Below are 17,639 nucleotides of genomic sequence, written 5' to 3'. Positions count from 1 at the left end.
GCCCGGAATTAACTGTATCCAACAGCACACGATGATCAACATTGTACCCAACTTCACGATTAATTTCTCATCATGTGACCGGGTAGCTCTTGCACGCGAGGCTAATCGTGCTCTTTCCAGTTCTTACCTGGCTCAACAAAACAAACCCTGTGCAACATTCCTTTTAGTGCTTTATCTGCAGAACTTGTATTCCAGCCGTCTCCGTACACCGTTGGGTGCATCGTTATGCTGCTCTTTTATATATATTGAATTAGTGTTTAGTTTTCATACACTTTTTTGTAACACTTGTTGAGCAACAGGCCCGTAGGCCAACAGACAGCACGAGCAACCTCGTAAAAAACGAGTTTACGTTTCGTGAACTTGGCGAGGTTATTGTAAAAAATTGGGGACGGTGGGAGGGAACTCAAAGGTGGAGCTGTGGGTGGGAATAAGCAAAAGGAGAAGTGAGCTGCAGTGTGGGGAGTGAGTGGGTGGGTGGGTGAGTTGTTGTAACCTGCAGTGTGCTGTGTGGGCAAGTGGGTGGGTGAATGAGTAGGTAGCCAAGTCAGTGGGTGGGTGAGTTGTTGTGACCTGCAGTGTGGTGTGTGGGCGAGTGGGTGGGTGAATGAGTAGGTAGCCGAGTCAGTGGGTGGGTGAGTTGTTGTGACCTGCAGTGTACTGTGTGGGCGAGTGGGTGGGTGAATGAGTAGGTAGCCGAGTCAGTGGGTGGGTGAGTTGTGACCTGCAGTGTGGTGAATGGGTGGGCGAGCGTTGCTGTGACCTGCGATGGCTTGAACACGGCGCGGTTGAAACCACTGCAAAAGCACCGTTGCCCGCCGGTTCCCTCCCACTACCGCCACCGCCGCCACCACCGCCACCACCACTTCTTCCGTTGTTGTTGCTGCCCCTGCGTCCAGGCCCACCTCCTGAACATCCCGAGCTGGAACTGGAAGGAGGGCGACGACGCCATCTGCCTCGCCGAGCTCAAGCTCGGGTTCATCGCCCAGAGCTGCCTCGCGCCCGGCCTCTCCACCATGCTCGCGAACCTCTTCTCCATGCGCTCGTACATCAAGGTGAGCGTGGCCCAAACCGGCGAGCATCAAAACTCGCCGTTTCAAAAAACTAAACTAAACGTATTTTCTCGTTATTTTCCACGCACACAATTTTGTAGGATCGCAGGAACATTGGGTGCGATCATTTAGCATTGCTGTTGATAGGTATAACCTTGTAGTCTCATTGTGGTGCCTTATGCCAATAATTCCTACCTCCAAGCCAGCCTAACAGCATATCCAAAAAATATTCAGCAAGTCAGGGGATGCGACCTTGGTTCTTGTAATATTCATTGTATAATTATATTTACGATATTTTATATATTATACAGTCCATAGGTCACCGGTTCAATCTCCCGACGTAGCAGTATAAATGCGTACACCACGCTTCGTCGATCAGCAGGTCACGTGCGGCGAGGAGAAGTGTGGGTTACTTCCCACCCGCTCCTGAAATACGTCCGGCTCGCATGGAAGAGTAGACCAAAACACCTTTTATAGAAGGGGGCTCCATCGAACTCTGCTTTCCGTCAACAGGCGCACGAGCAAGCAATTGCAGGGCCACTCCTTTACCTCTTTACGACCCACGCAATTAGTGGAAGCCTAAACACCGCCCGGCAAGGACACTGGGGGAGTGTCCACGTGGGTTTTTAATTCTGACTAATAACGGGGGCACCGCGTTTTGGTCCGCTTATATTTTTTGTTTTTTCTTCCACAAATGGAGGATGCAAATCGAATTAACACTTAGAGCTTTAAACTGCCGCGTCTCCCAGGGGCTACTGCGAAGGCACCTGTAGATGTGCGAACGCGCCGGTGACACTTCCAACGCGGGTACGGTGGCCTCGTCCCATCTAACAAAGCCACGCTGCCAGCAAGGGATGGAAACCGAGTGGGCGGGGCATGCGCTGCGCCTCGTCAAGGGCTGGCCGCGTCCGTCCGTACCTCGTTTATAATCCAGCCTGAAAACTCATTTCTTCAGAACTGCTTTTTGTGTTGAGTTTGTTGTCCTTCCCCCGCACCTCCGATTAGCACGGTTGGCTACGTACGGTGCGAAATAAGTTAAATGTGCGCACACGGGCACAGCGATCGTGTCGTCCGACCCGGTGGCTCTGTGCGATTGAGCTGCTCGTGAGTTGGAAGGCCCCGAATTCGAATCCTGGGTCGGGGATTGACGCACCCCTCTGTGCCACTTAGTGTGGGAAGCTAACGGCAGTCGTCTGCCATGGGAACGTGGAAAGTCCCAACTGGCTCAGAGCTGTACGCAGGAGAGCACTGCGTCAATGATCGTTTGAGCAAAAATCACTTGGACATGACAGCCGCAGTTTGCTCTTAGTTTCTGGCTTTGCACTCTTCTTCTGTATAGACACTGGGATACAACTCTGCCGCTCTGCATCCTCATCTATAGAATACTCATAAAGGTGCAGCCGATGATCAGGTCACTGGGAATGTTCCACTCTTGTCAGATCTTGGCTAGCCAAGCAGGAGTTGGACGGACAACAACCCTGTGTGACAGGTGTTATAGGCTGCTGCAGGGTTACACTGTGGGCAGCACAGGGAACAGACAGGGAGCGTCTATTGTTGTTACTGTACTTCTATGCTACTACAGCTATGCTGCTCATCTTCACAGCTTGTACCGACCGGCACGATGATGTACGATCAAGGCACCCCCCCACCCCCCTCCATGATCAACACGGCGGTGGAGTAACACAGGGCTGTGAATTATTGTAATATTCACACAGCATATGTAGAAGGGTATTAAATCTATGTATATGCATGGCTTATAACTAAATAAATTCAGATTTTAATAGATACAGCTATAACAATGCAAACACCCCACCCCCGCCGCACACCGGCAATAAAAAAATTAAAAACAACCCTATTTTCTGGATTAAAAGACGTCACACGGAAAATCAGGCGGCACACTCCAGGTGTTGCCTGGGGAATCCGGTATCCCTTGTGCATCTCACCGTGCACTCGCTGTCAGCTTTATTTGCATCGCTCGGTAATACCTACAACTGCCGTTTAACCGCAGATTTATATTTAAAAGGTTGCATCTGCCACCAGGTGCCCATCCGAAACGTCACGCTATGTCCGACAAATATTATTAATAGCCTTTGATTTGTGTTCTTCATCACCATGAGCTGCGGTCAATCCACTGCTGGATGAAGGCCTTTCCAAGCAGCCGCCGCCACCTCTCGCGATCTGTCTGCTGTAAACGATGCACCCAGCGCCTGCACACGGGAACCAATTTCATCGCTCCGTCTCCTTCGGTTGGACGTCCCTCTCGGACGCATTCCATCCTGTGCGCCGTTATTTTATTATATTACTATTTATATCCCTTTTGTCATCCGGGACGTAACAACATACTGTATCGTGTATTTATAATCGCTGCGTGTAGAATTGCGGTTTAACGTGTTTGACCCCGCGTTTAAAAAGCAACTGAGAATAGTCCCGAGTCCCCAGGAGGGAGGCACCGCCGCGTGCGATTGACCGAAGGTGTCGGTCAGAGCGCACGGCACTGGACATCAGCCTGCCAGCTCGGAGGTCAGAGCCTTGAGCCAGCGCCGCCGGGAGGCTGGGTTCGATTCCGGGTTTTCGGTCACCCGTGTGACTTAATAGCGGGTTCCTCGAGGAGTAGCGAGCCGATGATGTCAGGCCAGCTGCCAATGACTGTGCATGAACAGCGAGCGTGTCAACTTTGGCCTTGCACTTACATTTGGATTATTTCCAGCTCGCAGTTAAATATAAATCGGTTTGAATGTCATGCAGCAAACAAAAAAAAAACAATTGCCCTCCTGTAGCAGGGAGGGTGAGAAAACACGGAATCCCTCGTGTGGATGACACATCACGTGATGACATTTAACAGTAGTTCTGTGATATATCATTCCCCTCGGACCGTTCCCCCCATCCCCCCCTCCCCCTAACACTGCACCACTCTGAGATTAGTTTTTGTCTCACGACACTGACAGTACAATTTGGCAATAAAATTGTAGGAAAACACACAACAGCAAAAACAAAAGACGTGTTATTAGACGTGGCGAGTGTGCCGCTGTCACCGGCATCACAATGCTCCCTGGGGGTCGATGCCATTGACAATGGGGATGCGTGCCTCCCCAAGCTACGGTTCTCTCGCCGGGCATTTTGCACACTTACATCAGCCGGCTTGTCAGAAATGACAGTTACACCACTAACAAGAACTTGCAGTGGACGCGGGCGGTTTATTTTTCTCCGTGGCTACGCGACATCTCGCTGGAACATGGCGTTCATGTCCAGCAATGCAAATCGATGCGACCATGGGTGTGTGTATGCGCGCCTCAAGGTGCACATGGCCTGGCACAAGCGTCGTAGTGACATCACCGCCACTTAGTGGTGAATGGCGGTTGTTGTTGCCTCTGCATGTCCCTTTGCCGCACCAGATCGAAGAGGACACTTGGCAGAAGTATTACCTGGAGGGAGTGTCCAACGAGATGTACACGGAGTACCTGTCCAACGCCTTCACGGGGCTGTCCTTCCCCACCGTTTGCGAGTGGGTCTGCGTCCCCTGCACCACCACGATAGCGCCACCACCACCGCCGCCACCACTGACACGGCCATTGAAGGAAAGGAGAACACGACATCGGCCGTTGGCGGCGTTCACAATGACGAGCCGCGCTTCGCCGCGCCGTTACCGCAGCCTGCAATCCACGAACGTGCCTCGACGCCGTGGCATTGACGTCAAGTGTGCAGGCGGTGCAATTGCACTACAGCCACAGGCCCCTCACCTCCCCCATGGCAACCTTCTAGGAGGGCTCCATTGAACTCCCACTTTCTGCCAGCAGCAGTAGGAGAAGCAAGCGATTTCCCACGCCAACCACGAGCATCACCACCTTAAGTTCCAGTGCTCGAGGCCCTCCACGGCAACCAGCTTTGCGTGATTGCTAAGCGCCAGTTGTAGCAGCGGATTAATTTGTGTTTCAGCAGACAATAGATTTGTGAACACGGAGAAAGTGGACCGTGCGATGGGTGCAGACACTGTAGTTGAGCAGCACTGACCAATGTTGTGCAACTTTGCGATGTAATACATTTCAGTACCGTTGTAATGAACATTGCCAACGTTTAATTAAGATAAGCGCTCTTATGTTTATGGGTGGGGGACTGTTTGCCCATGATCACACGAGACCCACCGCATCGGATTGACCCGCAAACGACACTCATCCGTCACTGCAAGCATCTTAGCCGCACTAATTGGGTAATTGAGGGGGGAAATTTGCCTACCTGGCAACAGCAGCACAGAATTTCTAATTTTGTGCACACAATCACTTTTGTCACTGCCAGAGAAGTGACCAAGGTGGTATCGACTGCAAACTTGGTATACTTATGTCATACTGATGACCATACTAGTACGGTACATTTCATTAAAGCGTGTTTTTAAAAAGGCTTTTTTAAATATTACTTATTTACTTGAAAGGCATGCTCGCCCATCAGTATGGCGGGGAATCTTTGCCATTGCTCGATTTCAAAACGACAGGGTTAGTCGCAGTCTCCGTGGCACCAGTAAATGTCACGTTATTATTGTGCATACTGTATGTTGAACTTCTTTAGCACCGTACGTAGCCTCCCGTGCTAATTGGAGGTGCGCGGGGTGGAAGGGCAACAAAAAGTATAAAAGCCCTGTGGTGGTGGTGGTGGTGGTGCTGCACGCCGAGCGTTCGTCGTGACGGCCGTGCGTTCGTCGTGACGGCCGTGCGTGTGTTTTGCAGGCTGGTCTTCATGAAGCTGAAGCTGCTGCTCATTGCCATCGAGTACAAGTCGGACATGCGAGAGAGCAGGCGAGTCGTGCGCATAAAGTTCGACCGTCACGTCCCCCGAGACCTCGTATCGAAGCGATAATACAAAGCGGAAAGCCATACAGAATAGCCCCAGCGTTCTATTTTACACATGTACATGTTGATTGTGCATATGCAACTGTTAAGCGAAAGGGGAGCAGTGGCGCCACGGTTAGCGCCATGTACTGTGAAGCCGATGACTGGAGTTCGATTGCGGTCCACGGCTAACGGCAGTGGCGCGTGGTTTCTGAACCGGTCCTGGTGCCCCCCTCCATTCACCAAGCGACATTTGCCCATCAGTGGACGGACAAAGGTGCGTGAAATAACAATTATTTGGCCCTTTCGGCAATGTCACGTAGAAGGGAAATAATAAAATAATAAAAATAAAACATAATAAAATAAAATTCTCACGACGTTTCGGCCACAACGCAAGCAGTGTCCTCAGGACGCGAGAATTTTTATTTTTATTATTTTATTATTTCCCTTCTACGTGACTTTACCGAAAGAACCAAGAATATGAATCCCTGCAGTCACGAAAGCTTTACATCGAAATTATTTGGCCGTTTGGATTTGAACAGTCACCCGTTCGGTTTTCAAAGCACCAGGAGAACACTTCGTGCAGTGGCCACGGTGAACGAAGGACCCCCGTCTTGACGCGATGAGCAACTTTGGCAAACAACATCGGCACCTATCGAGGCACAGATGCCTAATGAAACACCGTGAAGGTGTGTGCACGAATGTTAGAAGCTAATCAAAAAAATGTGTTGATCACACGAGTTATTGTTGCCCATGTATATTTAGAGTACAATTTGTAGGGTGACAATGAATGAGAAGAGCTGTGAATATACCTTGGGGACACCAGCCTTTAATTAAATAAACACAATTCATTGACTCCAGTGAAGTTATTGAAGCGATCGTCAAGATAAATTGGACCTTTAAAAACCTCATTTCCACAGTTTCGAGATTATATATTTTTAAAAATAAGTGCTAAAGTGTGGCCGAATGGGTAACGGTGGCACACTGCGCTACGAAGGTAGATGCAGAGTTTGATCGGCTACCGTCAGCGGCCTAGCGATTTTTGAACCGGTGCCGAGTCTCCTCTAGGTCGACTTGGCCTCAAGAGTACCAGGAGCGGTGCATAAAACATCAGTAGCGTGGAGACAAAAGGCGGCCGTCCGTGCTGGCCACACGACCCGTCCCCGCGTGCAGCTTCGCCCGTAGTTGCCCACCAACAGCACTTTCCACGAAGATCGACACGCTTGTTATACCAGTGGTGTCCTTTGCGTGAGATTACAGTGCATTTGCAAAGTTGGCCAAGTGCGTTGACAAGTAATGGTCGCCGTTTAATATCCCCAACCACGGCCAACTCCACGCCAATGCGACGCTCACAACGAGTTAACTCCGATTTGCTGTAGTCAACGTTTCACTATTTAGTAAAAGACTGGTGCCCAACAAGTTGCCATTTATTATGAATGTATATTTGCATTTTTCTTTATTTTAACGACCGCAAATACATTTTTCATGATTACTTGTGTTTATGCAGATATTTCACACTGCGCTATTTTTTTTGGAGTGTTAGGTTTTCTCTCCGCACCAAGCACCTGATGTTGAACGTTACACCTACCATGCTTAAGAGTCAATCTTTGCTTTAAGACAGCCGTTTTATTACCAGGAAAAATCTCTATACATCTACAAAAATAACGCGCAATTTCCTAATGTCTTTATTTCAGCTGCCAAATGCGGTATGATCCACTACACTCGGTTACCCACCTCTGGTTTGCCTGCTTTAGAAATGGAATTTGTGTCCGTTCTGTGCCTGCGTATGCATCAAAGTGATTGTACCGGGCATATGTACGTCACGTGTATTACTTATTTTAAGTCCTCCTATTGCACGTCGGTGATCATCCTTCCACGTTTCCCCTCCCCCCTTCCCCGTCGTATTTAGTGTCGTTTTGCCCACCCACGTTTACTTGAGCGACGAGCATCTTTGCTTGCAGACAGCGCATCCCTCACCTCACCAACCGGACTTCTCCCTGCCAACTACACCCCAGGCATCAGCAGACACGGTGGCGAGATGTTAACTGCCTCGCCTGGTATACAGGAGGTCGTGGGTTCGATCCCAACCCCGGCGCCTGCTGTATATTTGGAGTTCGCATGTTCTCCCCGTGGATTTTTTTTTTCCGGGTCATCCGGTTTTTTTCTCCACCCACATTTAGAAACTCAACATCACACACTTAGAGTATTTGGCTGCTTTAAATTCCCACGTGATAAGCCACTTTGGTTGAGCTATCATTTGTGGCCAGGTCGCTTCCGAAAAACAGAGCTGTAAAGCTCAGCGGGCCTTACCTGGTCAAATAAAAAAAAATTATATTGTTTTAGTATAGCCAGAACACGACACCACGGCTCTCCGCTCTGCTGCACTGCCGTAGCGTTTGGCACGATGCTCGCCTCGTGGCTCCACGTGGGGCCGTGTGCCGGGTAGCCAGCAGATGGCAGTGCCAATTGCCGCCTCCTACCCCTCGAATGCCCCGTGGGTTCTCTGGCTTCTCCAGTTTCCTCCCACGCGAAATGAGCACGTGGAGGAAGAAACATTTCAATTGACCGGTCGTCATGCCGAACAAGACACGGCAGGCCACGCCACGAACTGTCGGGGTCAAGCTCAGCCTCACGACATAGCTCTCCACATTTAACCTTCTATGCCATATCCAGACATCCTCTCTCAGATTAAATATGCTGCACGGGTTGTACTGCGCGTTGTTCGGCACGACGTCCGACGTTTCGCTCCGCACGCCGCGGCTCCCTTCGGGGAAACGAACCGAGCTGCTCAATTTCTCCCTCGACCACGGAAGAAAGTTGCCAGATGCTGACATTTACCGACTCGGATTGGGCTCGCCTCCTTGCCGTCGGCCGGCCCGTGGCGAGTTCTTTTCGTAAATCGTCGAATAGAAATATCGGACGTTGTGCCAAACACGCACGACAACCGCGCGACGCATCGGCGAGCCGCGCAGCCCGGCTGCAAAGCCCCCTACGCAGCGGCAATTCCTTTGCCACGGCACGCGAAATGCAAATTAAACCACGGGGTGGGCCCCGCGTGCCTGGGCCCAGCTGCGAGCTCATTATTAATGATCAAGCAGCAAGCCGTCGCACATTCATCTGCGTTTGCCGACTAAACTAAATGCCCCCCCCACACCCCCCGATTGGACGCACACGATCTCTGACGGCAAGGCAGCAGGCTTTGAGCTTGGTTAGGAAACTGGATCGGCGACAAGGTCCATCCACGCACGAGCCGGGTGTAACGGGCGTCACGTGGCAGTGCCAAGTGTCGCCCCCCCCCCCCCCTCGTACACAGCTCTCTCCGGACTCCTGCCACGTGAAGTCATTCATGACATTGGCCAATCCCGAGTGGCAGGAACCTGCCGATGAGTTTTGACGTAGCGAAACTTTCCTGGGGTAAATAATTGCAATCGACAAAATAACCGGCGTTAACGTCGATTTCATGAGTCTCCTATTTAGCTTTTTGTATAATCCTGACAGACCAGTTACACCGTCAACCTTTTTTATTTATAACCTACATCACTCACTGCATTTTTCTCACAAGCAAACTCCACCATCCGTGTTCCTGCAGGACATATCCCAGACACGTCACCGTCAATGCCCCGTTTGGGCGCCGTTCCTCACCGCATGCACGTTCATTACTTTCCTTACAATATGCCTGCTGCTGCATGCCAATTGGTTATTCAGTGATTATCTCACAGCATGCCATCGTGATGAGTCTGTTGTGCAATATATGGACGGCATGGAGGAGCGGGCACTCGCCAGTAACATCTGGGTCACCACCAGTAGCAGTGTTTGTTTAACCAGCCTATGGGTACAAGGATAGAAAAACGTTCGTTTGGCAGAGGCAGCCCCACTGGGTTTCAGGAAGTCTGTCCCCGTGTCCCGAAGCTTTTGTGAAAACTGGCATTTTGTCCATGGAGGTTTTTGTGTTAGATCGCGTAATCAGAAATGTGCCGTTAAACCTGCCACCACCGACACGGCCAATTAGTAAGGCGTCACGTCAACAAAACATGCCAATTCGTTACTAGTACAGCGCCACCGATGCGTTGGAGAGTTAACTCACGTTTACAATTAGAGACATTTCGCCAGTAATTACAACAAGCGTCATCAGGCGACAGCCTGGTGGCGGGTTTAACGACGCATGAAACCGCGGCGTGATCCAACCCAAAAACCTCCGATGGATACCATTGGCCGCGAAAGCCTCCTACATATTAGTTGAACTCGCATTTTGTCGCAAACTTAAAATCTTTTGACAAGGGGCGGGGCTACCCATGTGTGGGGGGCGGGGCTACATGAAAGTGGGCAGGGCTCCGAGCGAGGGGCTGCTGCCAGCTGAGACTGCCACATGGGTCCAGTTGAGCCTCCGAGCAACTCTTTAGCCTCTGCCGATGATCCCCAGACCGCGAGTGCCGATTCGGCGTGCTTAAGACAAACGCTACTGGATTATGCAAGGTCTGGAAGCCTAATAGGATGGACTCCTAAATATATTTAACGCAGAGAACTTTTTTTATTTGAATACGGCTGGGGTGTAATACCAGGATTAATGCGCTCACCGAAATGCTGCACTGCGGCAGTAGGCGATTTTTCTCTTTGCAAAAACGCGCAGAGAATCTAAAGCCAAGCTGCTGCCTCCCTGCCACTCGCGCCGATTGTCCTCACCCGGCGGTCGTTGGGAGCATTAATCGTCGTTAGCTCCGAGCAGCTTCCGTCATTAGCCGTGAAGCATTTATCGTCATTAGCAGCTGTGGAAGGGGCTCGCCCGTCTGACATCCTTTCAATATCGGAGCGAGCACGTGTCTCGCCGTAGAGCACAAGGGAGAGCCGTCCATAGGGCCACGCGAAGCAGCGTGTAACAGGAGCAAAACCACGATGGATACACGAAGCTACATCTGGCAGCCTCGTGATGAGACTCGCGTGTTAATGAAACCTCTTGTAAACGCCAGAATGCTTTGGGTCTCGGGCAATGCATAAGCGGTTTATTATAAAGGGGACTGGAACAAAATGTGCTTAGAACATTAGGGAGGAAGCAATTAATCACGTAATTCTTAAGTGCCTGCAATTAGCCGATTGTAACGACGGAGTTGCGTTGGCTCACCCCGTGCTGCACTTAGCGGTCAGCCATCAACTGGGGTAACTGAAGCCAGATGGTGGCGACGCGACGAACAGCAGACGGAGGTCAGGTGTCGACTATGCGGCAGCGGCAGGGTCTGGCGGTAGGAAGCGGAGGTGTTGGGCAGGGGGCCGAGTTTCCCCCTTGACAGTTCTGTGCATATCGTTTGTACACAGCCATGAACTGGTGCCACCCGGCGTGCTATCAGTCACAGGAATACAATGAAATCACGATTTTGCTAGACTATTTCGACAATAGTAAAAAAAAAATCTAAATCTGTGCGTATTACCACCTATGGACAGTGGACAAGGAAAATGGATAACACTATATATTTTATTCAATATCACTAATGTATTACGATATGTACACTTGGAATTACAGAGGGAGGGTGGAGGGGGGTTAGAGGAACTCCTGGATCAGAACATACGCAGGTTAGACATCATACGGACTGCAAAGAGAAGTGGGCTTGGGTAGGACACATCACGAGGCGATGGTGGTGGCCAGTGGTCGAGACGAATCCTGGAGCGACAGCCAAAGGGTGGAACACACCCCCTCAGACAGCATCCACTGTGGAGATGCAGGGATGAAAATCGGCTCGTACGCAGGAGCCAAATGCAGTGTTCATTTATAAGGGTGGCAGCAACGGTGACAGCTTGGAGGCATTCATCCAACAGTGCATAGATCACGAGTGACGATCGTAATTTAGTGGTTCCCTGTGCCGACTGATGTGTACCGTTAGGCTCGCTTAACCCCGCCACTCCAGTCATGTACGAATGACCAGCATCCTTGTGGGAGATTAATGTTGTTTGGCAGTAAGCAGTGCCAACCCACACCTCACCCACCCACACACACCCAGCCACCCTAAACAGAAATCCCCCTCCTCGCTCTCCACGACTACCACACCAAGTGATGGAGAACACGGAATTTCCAGCCGGCACCGCGTGTCTGCTAATTAGCAGCAGCAGGTGCCGGTCTAATATTTGCAGAAACAATCGGCAGCGGCGGCGGCCACCGCCAACGACTGCCAGCTTCGTCATGGATAAGTCTTATTGCGACAGTTCAGGTGAAAATGACAATGACGGAAACAAATTGCCCAACTAATATGGATGCTATTTTGTAATTGGCCAGGTGGCTCGGCAATAGAGCGCCACTCAAATTTGAAGGTTCAAATCTTCGGTGGGCATCGACTCAAGCCCAACATCCAGGGGGTTCAATAAAAGGAGTACGAGGCAATTGCCGGTCGTCGAGTCATGCATACGACTCGCCCCCGCCATCGGAAATTGAAATTGCCACAGTCCGAGAGCTGTAAACGGGAAAGTTGCATTAATCCTCATTTGCGCAACTACTAACCTAATATTTGCGTCTTTTGGTAAACTCACGTAGATATTAAAAAAATTTAATCACGACGATTTGATCGCAACACAAGCAATCGTCTTCAGGTGAAAAAAATCCAGCAGGCGAACTGCTGAGGCAGAGCAGTCGAGATGCACAGATAACAAATAAAAATCCATCAAAGTGTAGATGTCTTCACTCTAATCATAATGTAAAATGTTTAAAGCGCCCTTACAACAATGGCTCTCAGGGCTTGACAAAAAACAAAACCTCTTAAAGTGGACGGCTGAAGTGGGTGGATAAACGATGCAAAGCCAAGTCCATCCCAGCAGACGTTGCTGGAACTTGGCATTGAGTACAAGAGTCAGCCAGGCAGGATGTCACCATGAGGGAGGATGGTCGGTGGGCGAGACCAATACATGGGGACAGAGGGGGGGGGGGGGGGCAGCCAAAGGAGGAAACAAACCCACAAGGATGCCCACCGGTGGAGTCGTTATATTTAGTTTAGCAGATTGCCAGAGCTGGAGTTTGCAATGGTAGAACTCAAGAGGACGTTAGATGGCTAAGGAGTATAAAACACACCACTAAAACAAATTACACTAAAATGATACACTCGATAATTATTTAGCAATCGAATTTGCAAGGCAGTTGCGAATGTGTTCCGAGATGCCCCCCCCCCGCCGCCATGAAAATGAGCACGTGCACGAGAGTTGAGTTACAGGTCAGGACAGCCGCCGATGTACGGACGCATTAGCGGCGTCACTGCCGTTAGCCTGGTCACATGCGGATGGGTGGAGTTCCACGCGTGCGACTCAGTAGGGGTGGCTTCGCGTCAGTTTGAAGGCACGCCACCACAAAGGGTTTCTATTGGAGTCGGGCAGTTTTATGTAAAAGGGAGCATACAATGTGAATTTAATCGAAACGCACAACACTTAGTGGCAACCCAGCACATTCCTCAATTGACACGTTGAAAACAAGGCCGTCTTGGAGAGCCCTTCCAGATGTGCGCAGAGTCCACCTTTCAGAACCATTCGGACAGGGGGGCGGGGTATGAACCTCGATTTTATCCCCACTTGGTTATACTTTTGGGTTCTGGAATTCGTGAGTCCTTGGGCCCATGCCCCCCCCCTACCCAGCCCTCAAACCAGACCCCTTTTTGCACCGCAGAAATCAGATTTACCAGCTTGTGTGCAGGGCAGGTCAAGCGACAACCCACCAGATGACGCCTCGCCATACTCAATAATAATTTCACTTGTGGTCAGACGCCACAGCAGTCGAACACCACCATCCAGCAAGCCAGCGGAGTCGTCCCCAGGCCACACGTAGTGTTCCGAGCGGCGAGTGCGGTCGCCCACGCTTCCACAGATTCCTCTTCGCCACAGGGCGGCGCTAGAGACAGACACCTGCCCTTGACGGTCACTTCGACCACTTCCCGGGTCCGAGCCACACGGAATCACTCTTGTAACAAGGAATGCCGCGTATAGCATAAACTACACAGCCTGACGTAGTTTACCCACAACGTAACGTCTGGGCGTTCTCAGTGCACTGTTGAGTCGACTTTGTCAACACAGGCCCACACTGCTTTTGAAACTACTGCCGGTCCTGGTGCTCCCATCCAATGCGGGTAGTTGTTGCTCTTAAGCTTATATACACAGCGCCTGGCCATCCGTAGCCAATGGATAAACAGCTCCAACCCTAAGCAATGAAGCCTCGTCACCCGAGTAAATTTCTCCAAATCAGAACTCCGCACACGGTTCCAGACAATAGGCTACATGATTTGAAAGCATGCAGGATCAACCAATGTTGAACAAGCAATGCATTTCCGACTGGGGAAATGAGTCATCCCCCCTCTGCACGTGCAAGTCCCACCAATCGGGAGCAAGGGTGGTAATTCTGTACTTTTACTCACGACAACCCACTCTCCCGCACGTGCAAATTGAACCAATCAGAGCTAGTCGCGTCTAATTGGCTGCCACGCATGCGTCTCCAACCAATGGGTGTTGCGACTGCGAGACAAAGCTCAATCATGGCAGTCACCCCCAGTGGCAGCGTGGTCCAAAAACATGGCCGAACTCTTGAGTCCTGTCAAGTTACTTTAACAACATCACAGTGGATTGATCATGGCCGCCGCTGATGATGAGGCGCAAGCGTCCTTCCCTCGATGAACTTAAGCTCCCTTGGGACTCGGGATAGCCTCTCACCAAATCGTTGGAGGACTTCTCAGCATATGCAGGATAGCCGGAAGGGTGCGCCTTCTGGCAACGAACGGTTATTTGGCATACTCATCAAAGCTCCGTGCAAGCAGATACCATAACTTCAAAACCAATAAGAGCAAGACATACCCTGTTTTAACAAATATCCTGGTTAGTGTTTCCATACTACATTGCTCCCGTAATGGACAGTATGTTATATATATTGGTGGTGCGGTGATCAGTGCATTACGTTCGGAACGGACGTAGAATACAAATGCATTCGTGGAGTCGGTCCCACTCAGACCTCCTTGCACACAAGCTGCGCTGGAAATCCGTAGATCGGAGTTTTTACTTCACTTTAGACGCTGCCCATTCAGCTATCGTCCGTTAAAAAAATCCTCACCTTAGTTTTTATTTGGGCATTTTTCAGAATTTGTTTTAATCTTTCTGCATTTTATACAGCACTGGATAAAGATTCAAGCGCTTACTCGGTAATCTTAGCTTCATAATAGATGCGAAGTCAATCTAGATTTGAAGTTTTCGTGACTGCAGGGATCCATACTCTTTGGTTCTTTCGGTAGATGCAAAGTTCTTTATGTACTGCATGTATGTGTATGCATGTATGTGTACTGTGTGTGTACTGTTTGTGCGTGCATGTATGTGTACTGTGTGTGTCATGCAGCAGTTAGCGCACCTCGCTGTGAAGCCTGTCACCTATGTTCAATTCCCGGCCACGGCTAACATCAGTGGAGAGTGATATCTGAACCGTTCTGGACCTCCCTCTAGGTCTACTCGGCCTAAAATGAGTACCAGGTGCAGTGTGTGTAAACACCAGCGCCAACGGTGACCAGGCATAGTTCTGGTCACACAACCCTCTCTGGTGCCTTGCCGGCCTTCGTAGGTGCTCGGTAACAGCACGTTCCCCAACATTCTGCATTAGGCTACACGGGGGATCTTTGTTGTATGACGCAGTACAACGTCGCATGTCTGACACGATGTAGGCGGATATGTGAAACGGTCGGATAACGTGAACTCTTGCAGTAAAGTTACACCGTGCACAGGTACTGAACTTAGGAGTTTCCAGTTCAGATGTATTTTTGTTTAACCGGGTGAGGACTGGTGAGCCCAGGATAGTCTCATTTACAAGAGCGACCTGGGTAACCAGAATGACAAAGGTAAAATAAATAGACTAAAGTACAGCAATGCCGCAAAAAAAAATCGGAACAAAACCAATCGCGTCACAGGCAGCAATCGAAATGTTGCACAAACTTACAACAACGTTCATTAGCAACATCCCGTAAGCATAAGTCGTTCTGGGCAGATTATTTTTAGGGCGGTTAATTGGTCAGAGGGGCTACGCGATGGTCGGATAGGCGACGTTGCACTGTATGTTCAACTATTGTTGACCCCCCCCCCCCCGCCGCCAGTTGAGTGGGGTCGGAATAACATTTCAAATAGAACCTTGAAACCCTTTTAAGAATTCGCAACGGAGATGAGCTTGACTAATAAGCATCCGCGTTGACCCTTTTGCAGCATCCTCATCAACCCTGGAAACCACGTGAAGATCCAAGAGGGCACCTTGGGCTTCTTCATCGCAAGCGATGCCAAGGAGGTGAAACGGTGAGTGCGTCGTTACGACGGCCCCAGCGGCGAGTCCTCGGCCGCTACGAGATTCAAGATTCAAGCCGTAGGTCAAGAGGTTACGCGCCCCTTCACGTGGACGTCCGATAAAGACAATGCACAAACTACCAGAGCATGCTACGTTTTGTTTGCATGTTCACCACAAGTATATGTGGTTAATGCAGACATGATTCCTTGCAAAAGATTTCAGTTTGGTGTGTTAACATCTTCACACAGCTGTTTTATTGCCAGAAATGGTAAAACCTATTCTTATAAATCCCACGACTTTGCTTGTAAAATTCCACTTAACCATCCCCCCCGTCGCGTGGAATTTCATACGCAATCTACATGAAAGAGTCCCTGGGGAATTTCCATAACTATATTGCAAATTATTATTTTTGGTCAGAGGTACAGCAGCAGCCTCTGTGCTCGTCTAAATGAGCCTGGGTTGTTGCCAAGACGCACGTCGGGGGTACGCAGCTCGCCAGCTCTAGCAGCGGTTTGTGAGATGCATTTCGCAGGCCTTGAGTCGGGCGTCTTTGAGTGACAGCTCGCTAAATAATAAATGGAGTGGGAAAAGAGTTTCCGGCTTTTGAAAAAAAAAATGGCTACTTTGATAAAGGTCGTTGCCCATCTTGGTCCGTCACACAGAGCCGCATTGTGATGCTCGTGAGCTTATCGGTCTTCTCAGGGAGAGGGAAGACGCTCGATGTCTTGGTACTGTGACCGGGTGTGACGATGCCGTACTCGGATTCATCGATTATTATTTGATTCTTAAGCTCGTGATACACTACGGGTTTTCAATTTGAATGGTTTACGTGATGGAGTCACGTGGCCTCTCCCTCCTGCCACCAGAGACCGCTATATTTGCTGGAATGTTTAAAAAAAGGATGCATTATTGAACACTGTTCCATAAGTCATCTCTCACACAGTACTCGACCAGCACACAGGTTACCACAACAATTATGACACACGCTGCTCTACCAGCACACAGGTTACCACAACAATCATCACACATAGTGTTCTACCATCAAATGAGACTCTCCTGGTATCTTTAGTTCTCCCCTGGTTAAAGAGATAAACTTGAACGAGATCACACAGTCATCGCATGCAGTGCCTGACAGCTCACACCTAGAGAATTGCAGCTGATGTGCACACACACGCACGTACACGGACGGCCATCATGTGCACCCAAAGAGGGCCTAACTCGTGTAGGACGTGCGTAAACAGCAGAGTCAGCTGTCAAAACACAGAGAGTTGGAGGGGCGCTCTGTGAAAACGTGCACGTGCGTTGATGCGCGTGGAAAGATGTCACAAATGCAAAACTCCTCGTCACTTGCAGTGAGCGGTCAGACGTAGCCTCCTCGGCTGGCAAGCCTAGAAAGGACATCAGCACACGCGGCGTAGCATTGAGAATGACGATATTGACGATATTTCGAAAGTGAATTCGTTGTTGAATACAAACTGTCGAGGAACAGCAGTAGTCATTGCGGTCATG

General features: G+C 50.0%; 1 protein-coding gene across 12 annotated transcripts in view; it reads left to right on the top strand.

Moving 5' to 3' along the window:
* KCNMA1 (potassium calcium-activated channel subfamily M alpha 1) overlaps positions 1-17,639 on the top strand; it is a 107,594-nt gene that overhangs the window by 46,064 nt on the left and 43,891 nt on the right. For all 12 annotated transcript variants that reach the window (XR_009756083.1, XR_009756084.1, XM_061564895.1 and 9 more), the window contains exons 14-17: positions 897-1,052; positions 4,442-4,551; positions 5,765-5,833; positions 16,055-16,141. Coding sequence is in view for 10 of the 12 variants with exons in the window: in XM_061564895.1 (XP_061420879.1) it covers positions 897-1,052; positions 4,442-4,551; positions 5,765-5,833; positions 16,055-16,141 (422 nt within the window). In the remaining 2 variants the exon portion in view is untranslated. The remainder of the gene's footprint in view (positions 1-896; positions 1,053-4,441; positions 4,552-5,764; positions 5,834-16,054; positions 16,142-17,639) is intronic.

The sequence above is a fragment of the Lethenteron reissneri genome, chromosome 34, assembly GCF_015708825.2.
Source record: "Lethenteron reissneri isolate LAM-NWPU_2019-01 chromosome 34, ASM1570882v1, whole genome shotgun sequence".
Lineage (NCBI taxonomy): Eukaryota > Metazoa > Chordata > Hyperoartia > Petromyzontiformes > Petromyzontidae > Lethenteron > Lethenteron reissneri.
This window is presented reverse-complemented; position numbering and strand designations above follow the sequence as displayed.